The sequence below is a fragment of the Anticarsia gemmatalis genome, chromosome 14 (genome assembly GCF_050436995.1).
Source record: "Anticarsia gemmatalis isolate Benzon Research Colony breed Stoneville strain chromosome 14, ilAntGemm2 primary, whole genome shotgun sequence".
Classification (NCBI taxonomy): Eukaryota; Metazoa; Arthropoda; class Insecta; order Lepidoptera; family Erebidae; genus Anticarsia; species Anticarsia gemmatalis.
The window spans coordinates 8921011-8934714 of record NC_134758.1 but is presented as its reverse complement, the minus strand read 5'-3'; the positions used below and the strand labels follow the sequence as shown (position 1 = coordinate 8934714).

General features: G+C 38.0%; 1 protein-coding gene across 8 annotated transcripts in view; it reads left to right on the top strand.

Annotated features, from left to right (window-relative positions):
• LOC142978355 (uncharacterized) overlaps positions 1-13704 on the top strand; it is a 262256-nt gene that overhangs the window by 133613 nt on the left and 114939 nt on the right. For 7 of the 8 annotated variants that reach the window (XM_076122768.1, XM_076122769.1, XM_076122770.1 and 4 more), the window contains 5 exons: positions 4843-7246; positions 9635-10128; positions 10668-10943; positions 11181-11372; positions 11662-11997. In XM_076122768.1, coding sequence (XP_075978883.1) covers positions 4843-7246; positions 9635-10128; positions 10668-10943; positions 11181-11372; positions 11662-11997 — 3702 coding nt within the window. The remainder of the gene's footprint in view (positions 1-4842; positions 7247-9634; positions 10129-10667; positions 10944-11180; positions 11373-11661; positions 11998-13704) is intronic. The other variant, XM_076122772.1, reaches the window with a different exon arrangement.

Below are 13704 nucleotides of genomic sequence, written 5' to 3'. Positions count from 1 at the left end.
CGGTATATTTAAAATTTCAGTCAATTTGAACCAGTAGTTTAGGAATTACAACTTGTTAAAATTTTGAATTTTGTCACTCACTGATTCACTGACTCACTGACTCACCGATCATCAAAAGTCTAAGGTACTTCTAGCAGACTTAGAAGCTTCAAATTTAGAATACAAATAGGGTTTAGTGTCTTAATCATGGAAAAAATTCAATATTTTCTAATTTCAGTCCAGTTTTCTAAATACACTAACTGCAACATTAACTTTGTAATCCCATATAAATGTATAAGATTACAAGATTACATTTGCAGTTAAGAATAATTACTACTGTAGAAAATAATAAATAATAGGTGTAGATAGGTACATACTATACGAGGCATAACGGGAGGGGATATAGGATGGGTAAGGGTGTTTAGCCCATGAAAATGAAAAACATTCCCATGGGAAAATATGTTGAATTATGAAAAAAAAAACGTCTTTCCATACAAATTGGACTTATGTTCGCTCTACAAAAAGAAGTGAGATGCCATCAAAAACATTCTGTAAAAACCTCAAGTCTCGCCGTAAAAAGTTGTGAGATCGATATAATACCAAGTCGATTAATCTATTTAGTCTCTACTTAAAGGACCTTCTGTCTTAAGTTATTACGTATGTTATTATCATGCCAATTTAAAAAAAATACCTTTAAAACAATTAGATCGACTTGGTCATCGCAAGAAAACACAAATTCGCCATTAACATTTCAGGAGCATTAACTTCTCGTCGTGCTGTGTAGTGTGATACATACTAATAATTAAATCATGCGATGGCCAGGTCGGTCTATTTGTTTTAAAGGTATTTTTTTTAAAATTGGCATGATAATAACATACGTAATAACTTAAGACAGAAGGTCCTTTAAGTAGAGACTAAATAGATTAATCGACTTGGTATTATATCGATCTCACAACTTTTTACGGCGAGACTTGAGGTTTTTACAGAATGTTTTTGATGGCATTTTATTTTCTACAGTAATAATAATTCATTAACTGCAAATGTAACCTTGTATTCTTATACATTTATATGGGATTACAAAGTTATTGTTGCAGTTGGTGTATTTAGAAAACTGGACCGAAATTGGAAAATATTAAATTTTTCCCATGATTAAGACACTAAATCCTATTTGTATTCTAAATTTTAAGCTTCTAAGTCTGCTAGAAGTACCTTAGACTTTTGATGATCGGTGAGTCAGTGAGTCAGTGAATCAGTGAGTGACAAAATTCAAAATTTTAACAAGTTGTCATTCTTAAACTACTGGTTCAAATTGACTGAAATTTTAAATATACCGTGTTTATACAATGACTAATTACTTGCTGAAAATCCAGGCTTCTTGTTTTATCCACAACGAAATTATAGGGGTGTCAAAAATAGCCCGAATTGCTTCGAGAAAAGGATGTTACGGCCGTGCCGCTTTTTTTTTTGCTCGACTTGCGGGGGCACTTCCGTGCCCCCAGATATCTTATAACATGTCGATATTTCTCTTGTAATGAATTCTTTGTGTAATAACTGTACCTTCACGTATTAAAAGAATGTTCTGTTATGAATTAGAACAAAAATTTCGTCCAAGACAGCTCATGATTAAATTGTATGGTATGGTTAGTGATGAACTAGTGCCAAAGTTGTTTAAGCCACCCGGACGGAAAGTCTATGAAGTGTCTTAACTACTGTTATCAGAATTGACAACAACGTGACAATCGACATCTTACGTGCCCTCCGAAGCACGAAGACGCTCAGTTCAAATACCACCAATTTTGAACATACACAGAACTCTTCATTATAATCTGTATAAATCGTACGTGTCAAGGCTCTCTACAAAGTTGGACTATAATCGCCTGATGGTTAGTTATCTACTGCATAACGGAAGTACACGATCAATTTGATGCTATGACTAACATACTTCGGGTCTATATACAAAATTTATGCGAGCCTTCCGGAGCTTTATCGCAGTTCTATTCCCCCATTCCTGTTGTTCATTGTGCATATTATGACGATTTCTTACTGAGTCCGATTTCATGATATGAAATGATGAAATACTTTTGATATAAACTCTTTTGTCTCTCATTCATGCAGCTTTCAATTAATCGAATAAAATTCTCGAACATTTGTTTATTCGTTTTCTAACCTACACGTTTCTATTATGATTCGAAGCCAACGCTATTGAAATAAGCACCTAGCCAGTTTTATTTCATTTCCTGCAAGCTTTTTAGGTACACAACAAGTTTTATTGATTTGGTTTTTTGTACGACTTTTAAACGCCCTTTGTATTTATTTACTGGCCAATGTTTTGCTTTGTTTGTTTCCTATTTGTATGGCCTCTATTTTCCTTCAATATATTCTTTTGTTACACGAGATTTTCATTTAGTCAAAATCCCTCGGTTAAGATAAATGGTAATCTATTAGGAAGCGTACAAAGTACTTTCTTTTCACTGCTGTTTTGTCTTATCCTTTACAACCTTATCGGGTATAATAATATAACCTTAGACATACATATCTTTGCTTACCTAACCGTAATAATCCTTATACGTAAATATACCTAATACTAGGTCGATGTAATGAAACATAGAGCAAACTCCATCCATGTAAATATTGGTCCAATATTGTAGCCAAGAAAACACAGTTGTCAGCCTTATCTTGAATAAGAACTGCTACGTTTGAGCTTTTCTTTCTTATGTAATATTTATTTGTTACATAGTAACCGTTCCACGTGTATCGACTATTTACTAAAAGATTACTAGTAATATGATAGGAGAGGTCAAACATTAAGTGGTGTATGCAAAAATAAGTATGTATCAGGTATCTGAACTAATGGACCGTGATAACACCAGATAATGGCCGACTCATAATAGACATGGCGATGTTTCAATCTCGGATAATATAATATTAGTAATAGGGAACGGCTCAATACCCTCGTAATATATTTGTTCGGACATTTATTGTAATATGTTATTATGTTTGGAGATATATATTTGGTCAATAAGTCTGTGAAGATGTGATTTGTATTCAATATAAGTTTGTCAAAGTCTACTTTATGTCGAGGGTTTTACTCAAGGGAGTGTTTGCGGGAAATTCGCGCTGGGGCGGACTTAGTGATTTTGTAGGTCTGAGAGATTTATGGAATTATGTTATTTTATTGTCCCCTGGTAAAAAGTTTTTTGACAAGAAAATATTATTTCTAGGTACAATAGTAAGTAGTTCGTTTAGCTATATGAGCTCTTAGAATCCAGTTGGCTTAATAATTTCCTTGCTACCACACATTACGAATACATTTACTTTTTATACGCCATCTATGAGTGGAAATGATAACGATATTAATATCCGGGAACATAACGGCGAATGCAAGTCTAGAAATTGCAACAGTTCACGTATTTTTCTTTTACACGTCGATTTCTGTTTTTGAACGGAACAATCAATGGTCTGATAGTACCGTCCTACTTTTAAAATAGCTCTTCGATCGTATAACTGTTATGAAACTTTTCCAATTTTTGCATAACTTTTACGTTGCTTTCAAAATGGCTACTCTAGCTTGTACGAGTACTACTGTGTATCGTTAACGAAGTTTCGAGATAGCTTTTTATGGAAAGTATGTTCACCTATTATAACGATGCTAACGTTTCTAATAGTACGTAGGTGGTGCTACATCTATTCTTAGGGGGAAAGAATTGGAACTTAATGAGGACCTACTTAATTGTAGTTTCATACTGATACTCCGTGTAAATATAAAATAATAGGAATACTTAGTATCAATACTCTTTTTCCATTTTGTTTTCTTCGCAATGGTTCATCTAAAGATGTTATCAGTTCCGAAGTAATTTCTTTCGAAACATTTTTAATGGAGCAACAGTAAGTTTATTTATCTTCGTTAAGCCAGCATAAGGTTATAATTGCACGTTTTTATGAATCAAACAAACCATATTCGTCGGTTTACACAAGGTCACGTAAACATTTCGCTTTACATGATAACACACTTTGTTTACTGTACGCTGGTACGTTGTACGAAAACCGCATCGACCACAGCCTTCGATGTTTCGCACGTGATTGGAGATCGTATGGCCATGCCCGGCATAGTCCGGTCATAGGAAATTACTCGCAAGCTTTAGCGGCTCAAACTGATTATATCTATACACGATATATCACTGGACATACCAGATCATATTATCTAATGTTTACTTACAATATATTAGTCTACGTAGAAACTCATAAGCCGTGATAAGCCTAATCGCTTTCCAACTAATATTTTATTAAACATCAGTGTATAAAACTGGCTAATAAACACCTAAAACATTTTCGTAGTTTCATAAATACACGCCATTTTTTACTCATGCCTCGATAGCAATCTGCCGCAGTCTAGAAACGCTACTGAAACGACAGGATGGATTATATTTTATGGTTGAATCACGCCGATGTGAGCGCTGATTTTAAATCGTATTTTATATATCAAATTATGTGACGTCACCGCTTCATTTTTACTGTCTACGTCTATATTACGCGTCGCATCTCGTGCTCAACAACTGCATTATGTATGTATGTGGCACGTACAGAAGTAGAACTTAATTTTACATAATAGAAGTGACTGCTTAATACAACTGTGCATGAGTTACCTACTTATAATAACAATGGAAACCGCCGCCATATCGCGCGAAATGTCACACGAATCGGCGCCTGCGCACCAGTCAGTGAACCTCTCTAGTACAATACACACGTGCAGGTCAACAACTTCCTCTTCCGTCAAACTCAACGACCGTGATTATCGTATGTGTACAAGTTTAGTGTTGAACAATAATGTCCTAATTACTAATGTATACTTTTCTTTTGTTTTAGGTAGTGCCGCAAAACCAAGAACACGGCGACCTCTCGAAGCACCACACCCCAAGACTGAAAGCTCACTGCCGTCTTCCAAAGTATCTCCTAAAACTACTTTAAATTTATCATTTGGAATAAAATCAACTCCGCTGAAGTCTTCGCCTTCAAACAGTTCACCGCAAAAGTCTTATGACAGACGTCGAAGTCCTGAATCAGCCTCTAAACCTAGTTGCATACCTCTTTCCAAGAAATCCGCCGATAGAAATATTCGTACGTCAACGTCACCGAATAAACAGGACTTAACTAGAGACTCCACGTCTAAAACAGATAAATCGAAAGTGGAAATATCTAGAAACCGAAGTACACGCAGAAGTCCCGAAAAAGCTAAGAGTGACTCCGAAAGTAATCGTATCGATCGAAGACATCGAGCTCAAAAGGATAGTGAAAGTCTTAGCGAAAAATATCATTATTCAAAGAAAAGACTGACTAGTTTAGAAAATAATTCTCCAAGAAAATCGAATGATACTAAAAATGTTTCGCCTAAAAATGTTTTGAATGGTAATTCCCAAGCAACTCAGGATCCAAATGTGAATGCTTGCGGATTAGACAACTCTAAATCTAAAACGAAGATGTCTACGCTACATGAAACTGTTAGACCACACAGCTCTAGACTTTCGCAGGAGATGGACAGCTTAGCTGCGTTGACTAAACAGACATTAGATAGGGTTAACAAATTGTCGAATAACTTAACTAGTAATAAGATAAATTTAGACACTTCTGAGCCTCGTTTCGACTCTTTATTCACACCGAAAGCCGAATTAAAAAATAACAACCATACTTACAATTATGGTCTACTAAATGAAAGACCTGCTGTTACTAACCGAGGAGTAACTGAAAGATTAAGAGATATAGACACGGCAGCTCAGAGACTGATTGATTTTGAAAAGCAAAGTGCAATGTTTTCTGATCTCAATAACGATACGTCTAGTCAAAATCGCCGTCACGATACCTCGTCGACGTCCTGTAGTCATACACCCGTGTCTATCTTGAAACGTAAATCTATTCACGAGGATAGTGCTGCATCTAATTCTACAAATCACGCAATTGCATCTCCGCCAGTAACATTTTCACCTAGCGTTGTGGAACCGCGTAACGGTCGATCGGATAATAGACAACGCCAAGGTATACTCAAGAAACGCCGAAGTTTAGATGAGTCTCAAGTAGCAAGAAGAAGATCGTGTAGCCCAGAAGTTTCTTTCGCTGAAGATGGCTCTTCTGAGATAAGCAAATCTATCTTGAAAAACAGAAGGTCGTCTTTGGAAGACGTCGTAAGAAATAGATCACCGGATGGTCAAATTCAGGGTATACTTAAGAGAAAAATGAGCCGGGAAGAAGAACACCAGACTGATGACCTGTCACACGGCTCTCCCGAACCTCACGGAATATTAAAGCGCAAGTCTAACTCTAGTTCTAGCAGCAGTACCGCCTCATCTCACGTGTCTATTGCTCAAGCGGTGCTGTTGGCAGCGGCGGGTGGTGCTGAAATAGTCGAGGAAGATAAAGAAATCGTTAGACCAATACTCAAGAAAAAGAGTTTTTCTGAAGAACGACCTTGTCTAGATATTGTTCCCTCCGAAACACCTAAACCAATACTAAAGAAAAAGTCGATGGAACACGATGAGTACGATTTCGATCTTCCAAAAAAACCGATCTTAAAATCATCGAAAAAATTGTCCGGGGACGAAGGACACGCTTCTAGTTTCGATTTGAGCGAAGACGACCGAAGCTCTCGAAGACCTTCGCTGCTCAGGTCTAGGACATCTGATCACTCAGGATCCGAATGCGAAGCTGCAGTAAGACCTATTTTAAAGCAGAGAGGTTCGAGTTTGACTAGGGAACGCAGCCAATCGCCGCGCCCACGACTCTCTTTTTGCGCGGACAACGATGCGAACATTATTAGTGTGACGAATTTCAGTTGCGACGCGAACGACTTGTCGGCGGCTGGTCCGCGACGAGTCTTGAATCTCGCGCCCGCACCCAACCCGGAAGAGAGTTATCCAAGTGCAGTGCTACGGCGGAGAAATCTTCGACCGAAGTCTAATCCTCGATCGAAGAGCCTCGCGTGTGATGTCAACGATGAATTACTGTCGATATTAAATAACCGCAGGTTGAAGGTGGACGAAAATTGTGAGAACGGATTTTGTGAACCGTGGAAACGCGCTAATCTTAGCGAAGCCGAAGACGACACTAAGGAAAAGTCATTTCCGTCGATTGCCTCGAGAATAAAGTCAATGGAACAAGCACTTACTAAAGAGGTGTCGCCACGAGACCAGCCCTCCACATCGAAGGCAAAAACTCGTGACAAAGAACGCTACAAGACGCAGCCCATCACTGTTGACGAGATGCGATCGATTACTTCCAGGTAAATTTTCATTTTATTTTAGTACATTAAGAGTATTGTCGCGTGCCGAATTATTTAATTTGGAATGTGAAAATAAAGTGATACATTCAAAGACATTGCATCTGTCGGCATTCGTCGCACACTTCTGAGCACTAGTATTCATTTTGTTGTTTGTATTCGATCGTGTTTTGAATATTTTTGATAAACTCCAGAGCTGACAGTAAACGATAAATTATTTACTTGTTTACGCTCAGATATTGTTCCTTTTTGTTCGACCGGTATCCTTAAATATGACTTTCTTTGCAAAGGTGATTGTGCTTTGTCGGCCGGTGTTGGGAGTTCGTATCTAAAATTTGGCTCTACGCCATTATTTTGATGGGTGAGCGGCCCACGCCACACGTGGGAGCTCACGTATGTTTTGTTCCGAACACTATACGATTTCGCTGCCCAGATGGTTAGTTAGTCATCACAATTGTTTTTATTTGCTTGCGAGAGAGTTGCATTATCATTTCCTACTTTGGCGGAACTTCAAAGGAACTAATTACAATTATTTTTCATTTTGACGATGTTGCTTGTTGTAGTTGAAATTTTATGCTAGATTTTGTACTAAGAAAATGGTTAAACACAATCTTTATTCAACCCTCAAGTTAATGAAGATTTAAATAGGCTGCGTGCTTTGGATAGGTAGTTTCATTCATCTAGTTCAAGTCTTTGAAGGTTAATCTTAAGGTCTAATGAGAATTCTAGCCAAAGTTTTCTTAATTAACCGTTTTATGAAATCCTTAAACAACGTTTGTGTTAATTTTGTGTTTTCCGTTTGTCTGACATCATCTTGCTTCGGTTTACAGTTTGAATCACGCTCTAGACAGTGTAAGAATTAAATTTGGACTGAGCAGAATTAGATACATTAAATAGTTGAAATAATTGTTTGTATTCAGTGTTTCCTGTGTAAAAGTTCACAGACATGCCATTTTATATTTGGGATTGTCCGCACAGAGAATTGTAAGTAATCCGTTACTTCACCAAAACAATTAGTCAGAAGTGGGTCGCTAGTAGTCGCACATTCGCTTTTACGGAAATATGGGTCGAGCGTAAAGTCGATCGAAAATAAAATATTCATAATAGTACCAAAGAAATTATTATATAGGCGTGGAGGAATGTTTTGTAAACATTATTAAAAGATAAATGTATATGGTATTCGAGTAGCGTGTTGTTGTAGATCGAACCATAACTCAGGGGAATGGACAAGTTAACGAACATAATCTCATTTATTTATGTTATACGACTCTTGTTTATATTAAACGTTTTCTTAAACACCGCTCAGTTATAAACGAGCTCAGTAAAGATCGTTAAGAAGATCGGCCTCCATCAACATAGTTCATTGTTATTTTATCTATTGTAATTATGGTCTGAATGTAGCCGGTATTTCGCACTCCTCAATCGTTGTTGACAAAACATCTTTTTATAGCGTTGGCATTATCTGCTTAACAAATGCTACCGCATTATTCATATTTGACTTGGCGATGTTGCTAAGAACTATAATAAGAATAAATCCGAATACGCCGGCCGTCGCGACTGTTTGTCTTATATTATCTGTTGCTTCTGCAACAGTTGATTCTTAAGCTTGTTTGGATTTTGTATCGGTTGTAGCGTCTACAGTTATTTCAACATCTTCAATTTCCGCAATGAACTTTACCGACAAGAACGAGATATTTGATCAGTTTAGTTATTTTTTGTATGATTGTTTATTGTAATTAACATCGATCCGACAAGGTGTATTATATTTGCCGGTGCGAGCGCTGTCTTGATGACGGAAATAAGCGCTCCAGTCGTTAGTGGGTCAAGCACTATTTCTGGCTCTGTTGTGCTTCAAAGCACGCATGAAGAGTTTTATGACCGACTGGTCTGGTGCCCGCCTCCCAGAGCCCTTACTACCATTTATATGCAAACATCAACCGATGTCATCATTCTTAAGTCTAAACTATACCATCTGATACATATGTACTGAGTTATTGTTTATTTCTTTTGTTATGAATCTTTTTTAAAACACCAGTACAAACCTCTTAACATGAATCATAAAACTGGTAGTAAATATTGTAGTATTTGTCTATGCATCATTCGCAACACTATAAAATATCTATTACCGAAACATGACCATCAATAGGTCAGTTGTAAATCGTTTTAGAATCGCGCTGCCAATCGATAACTTTGAAATCCAGATCAGACATTTATATTTAGATTATATTGCCGATGGTGTCAAACTTCCCTAAAACGATAGATCCGCGACGCCGATCCAATCACTCATGCCATAATTCATCGAAGTTTATGAAGGCGAGCTGAAACAGCGACCGTCTCTTTCTTATGTACGGGTGCGTTCTACTTTAAAGCGTTTCTTTTCTCATTTCGCAGTTTGGAGCCGGGCCAAGCGCGTTTCCAAGCGTTCGGCCCAGCGGGCTGTAGTTTTCCGAGCCGATCCGTCGAGTCCGGTGTTGCTCCCTCTGTCAGGGGCACGTTTCCCCTTCCGAGGGAACCCGAGAGAGATCCCTTCGTAGACTTCGCGAAGGCTTTGGATTCACCCCCGTTCGGTGTGAGCTCGTTCAACGCAAAGTCACCACCCGGCACCAACGGCTTCTCGGATGGTGGAAGTACCAAGGACGACAGCTACGGAGAAGCCACTTTTCTAGACTTCGAGAACATCGACGTCAACGCCGAGAGGAAACAGTCGACGTTGGACGAAATAGAACAAGAAGTGAACAAGGTCCGCGTCGCATTGGACGAGGACAGCCGAGCCTTGGAGGAAGACGAGAGACAGCAAGCCGAAGCCGATAACTGGAGCCTGAATGTGTCTTGTGATAGCGGTGTGTACAATCGTGCTTCCTCCAGAGATTCCGGACCACATTCCGGTGAGGGTTTTGAACAAATTTCACTAATGATGTTGAGCAATCGGTTAGTTTATTAAACTCGTAAACTTATTTTTATCGGAACGGGCGTGTAGAGTGGTATAATGCGAATACATCGTTAGGCTTATTTAGTGCGTACACGAGTCACAATTGTCAGTGTCATAAAATAACATGTGAAAGCGATCAGTTGAGCCCGGTGCGGCCGGCGTTAACTTGTGGTTTGTTTACGTTCTGTTTGGTAAAATTAGATTTACCGAATGCGCCGCTATTCGTATTAGGTCGTTTTGAAAATAAACACAGTATAACCTTGCAGATGTCTCTCGGCCCACTTATTTGGGTCAATGTAATGCACGTGTTCTTTGTCAAAACGTCATTGCATTAGTTTAAGGTAGATTAATCGGTTATTAGTCGATTTGTGTCGTTTTTTACGGAATTCGGCATTGAAGTTGTAAAAAAGCGTTCGAATTGCCTACTTTCAACTGTTTCTTTGGTAAGTATCTAAAAGTCGAAAAAAATTAAGAAATATTTGTATCAAATTTCAGGTGAAGAGTTGGGCTTGATCGAAAGCCAGGAGATTGTGGAGAATCACGCGACGAACAGCAGTAGTAACGAGTGGTCTTCGTCGTCCATCGAGCGTGGTCTCCTAACGATGGATCGTGAGAGAAAATCCACGGAGACGGAGGTTCAGAGGAGCCCCGAGGAGGACAGGAGTGACGATGAGGGGACAGAGCCCAGTGGCTTCGCGCTGGGCCTCGTCAAGAGTAACAGCGTAGTCGCACGAGCTAGCATGTGGCAGCAGTTGCAGCAACAAGCCAAAGGTATGGACATCACATCTCATCAAAACAAATAAATACTAAACACCGGTCTTCCAACTGCGACTTTAAAATCTATGAAACATATCTAAACGTTAAAATATGCTACTACAGCCATTATGCTAAAGGCTAGATAATATTTAAACAGAAAATGTTGGCACAGATCAGTGATCTGAAGTAACAGATAATGAACATGGCCACGGCTTTCTACTATATTAAATTGTTAAATGACGTTGATTCCAGGCACACCAAAACCTCTGCTCCGTCACAGTCGCTCCAAGCTAAAGGAGGGACCTTCAGTGGCGGACAGGTTCAAGAGCCAGCCAATATCGTTCACGTCGCCAGAGCAGCCCAGTCAGGAGGAGCCTAACGAACAGTCGTTATCTCTCGCTCAGTCTAAGAGCACTGCCAATGTGCTGGACAGGGACGAAGATGGTAAGATATATCAACCGTCAATAACCCATCACAATACGACCTACTTTCATTTTCTTTAATTTTGAAGCAATTTTATTTTTTATGTAATTTTAGAGTTTCATTTTTTAACGGTTAGGTAAAGGCATGTGTACATTTGCATTACATACGAAGAAGCTTCCTGTCTTATGTACCGTCGGCTTATGTTTCTTTTTTGCATGTCCTCGACTACTCTACTATGTGTATGTCCCGGGCTCTATAAACACACAACTGCACAATGTTATGTAAATACGCACACACTCACCGGTGGCAGCTAAGTTAGACGAGGACGATCCAGCGAAGATGTCACTCTCCGACAAGATGAAAATGTTCAACGCCAAACTTACCCATAAGCCGCCGATGGCCGGACTGCCTCGGCCTAAGGAAGACCGAGTGCCGAGAACCTCCCGGCTGAGGACGATGCCAGTGTTAGCCAGCCAAGTGCAAGAGGCGATGGAACAAAACGAGAGGCTGACGAAGTCGTTGACCCACGAAGATGTGCCGCGTAATAACGACTTTCAATTAAAAATGGAATTGTTCCGTTCGGCGAGCGCAAAGAACACCTCTTTAGAGTATATTATGAGGCAGAACTCAAAGTTTAGGAGCTTAGGTCTGATTTTGTTCTTATTTTGAGTTTGATTTTGTCGTTTGCTTGAACAGTTTCGCTTCTCTGGGTTTGATTGGTACTAATACTGTAATTTAGTTGGTAAGTTTTGGATGTGCATGCTGTATTTTTGCATGATTATTTGCACGAATTATTTTAACTTGCACGCGTTTCATGTTATGCAAGCACTTGAACGGAAATACCATTATTTCTTGCTGTATTATACCTTAATAGTATGAAAAGGCAGCATCATGGTATTTGTCGTTGGTTTTACTTGGATATACTGAATCAAATTTATCTCAAGTTATGGATAAATTGGTTGGCGGTTTGTAGTTTGAAGATGTTGTTTTGCAGTTATTTTTTTTATATTTAGATGTTATCGCTGTTTAATCGCTATTGCAGTAGGCATTGATAGAGCTTCGATAACTATTATATTATGGCTACCCGATATCATATTTACCCTCGAACTCTGGTAACGACTAAAGTATAGTAATAAATACTAGATATTTATTACTACCCTTCAGGCTTAATAAGGAATTACCTACCTTTGCGGGCTTTTCCCTAGAAAACCGTCTCCGTTTATAGGTAGTTTCGATTTGATAGTCGAAAGTCCTTCTCATATCGAGTTTTATCAACTACTAGCTATGCAAGATTCTTCAATATATTGTCTAATAGATTATTATTAGAGCAGTTATTCATCAGTTTTACGATATTACTCATATCTTCCAGTATGTGATGGAATTCTATACGAAGTGCCGAGTCATCTGGATAACTGTCAAATACCATAGTAAGGTCACCACATAGATACGTGGGACGAGAGTTTTGTTTTATTTTTGATCTTGTATCTTTGTTATATTGTTACAAAGTTCTTTTTGCTTCTATTTGCATTAGTAAAGACATATTTAAATCTTGGAAAAAACAAATCATAATTATTTTTAGGTTATTTTTTTTACTTATTTTGTAATGATATAAGAATTCTGTATGTGTTAGAAAATTAGGTGATTTTAAGTTACGGATTAATGTTACGAAAAATATCTTTAATATCAGTTATTTTTTAGTTTATACACTGCTCTGAATATATCGCAAGTCTTTAGTAAAATACATCTTTATTTGTTGCGAATTTATGAACGTTTGTTTTGTCTCTTTTCGTAGTAAATCGTTTACTATAAGATGTAAGATATGGGTAGGCTATCCATAAATACATATGCCTTGTATAAAATTGTTGTTAATTTCTTTAAATAATGTCACGTATAGTAATATTTGATTGAAGAAGAATCAAATCATTTAGATGCAAATAATCACTTTATACATTACCCGCTTTGGTTGACGCTACACCTGAATTAAACATTAAAACAAGCAATAGATAGCAAACAATCGCAATTCCCGTATATAGCTTCACTAATCCCACGAATTGGTTTGCTATTGCTCCAAGGGTGCTTTGTAAATAAGGGGACATGTACAATCGGCCAGAAAAATAGGTAAACATTCGGTCTTGCTAAAAATATGAATATTGCTACTGGTTAAATATTTCATTAAAACTGATTATAAGAAATTGTAACTTAAGTTTACAACTAATTATAACATGGAGTTCAAATAAATCTGGCGATTTATAAGCGGTTTTCTGAAGTGATTGAGTCAAACAGTCACAATTTATTGCTTCTGCTAGTGAATCTGTTGCTTAACTGAATTCACTTTAGGATGATACGCCATAGT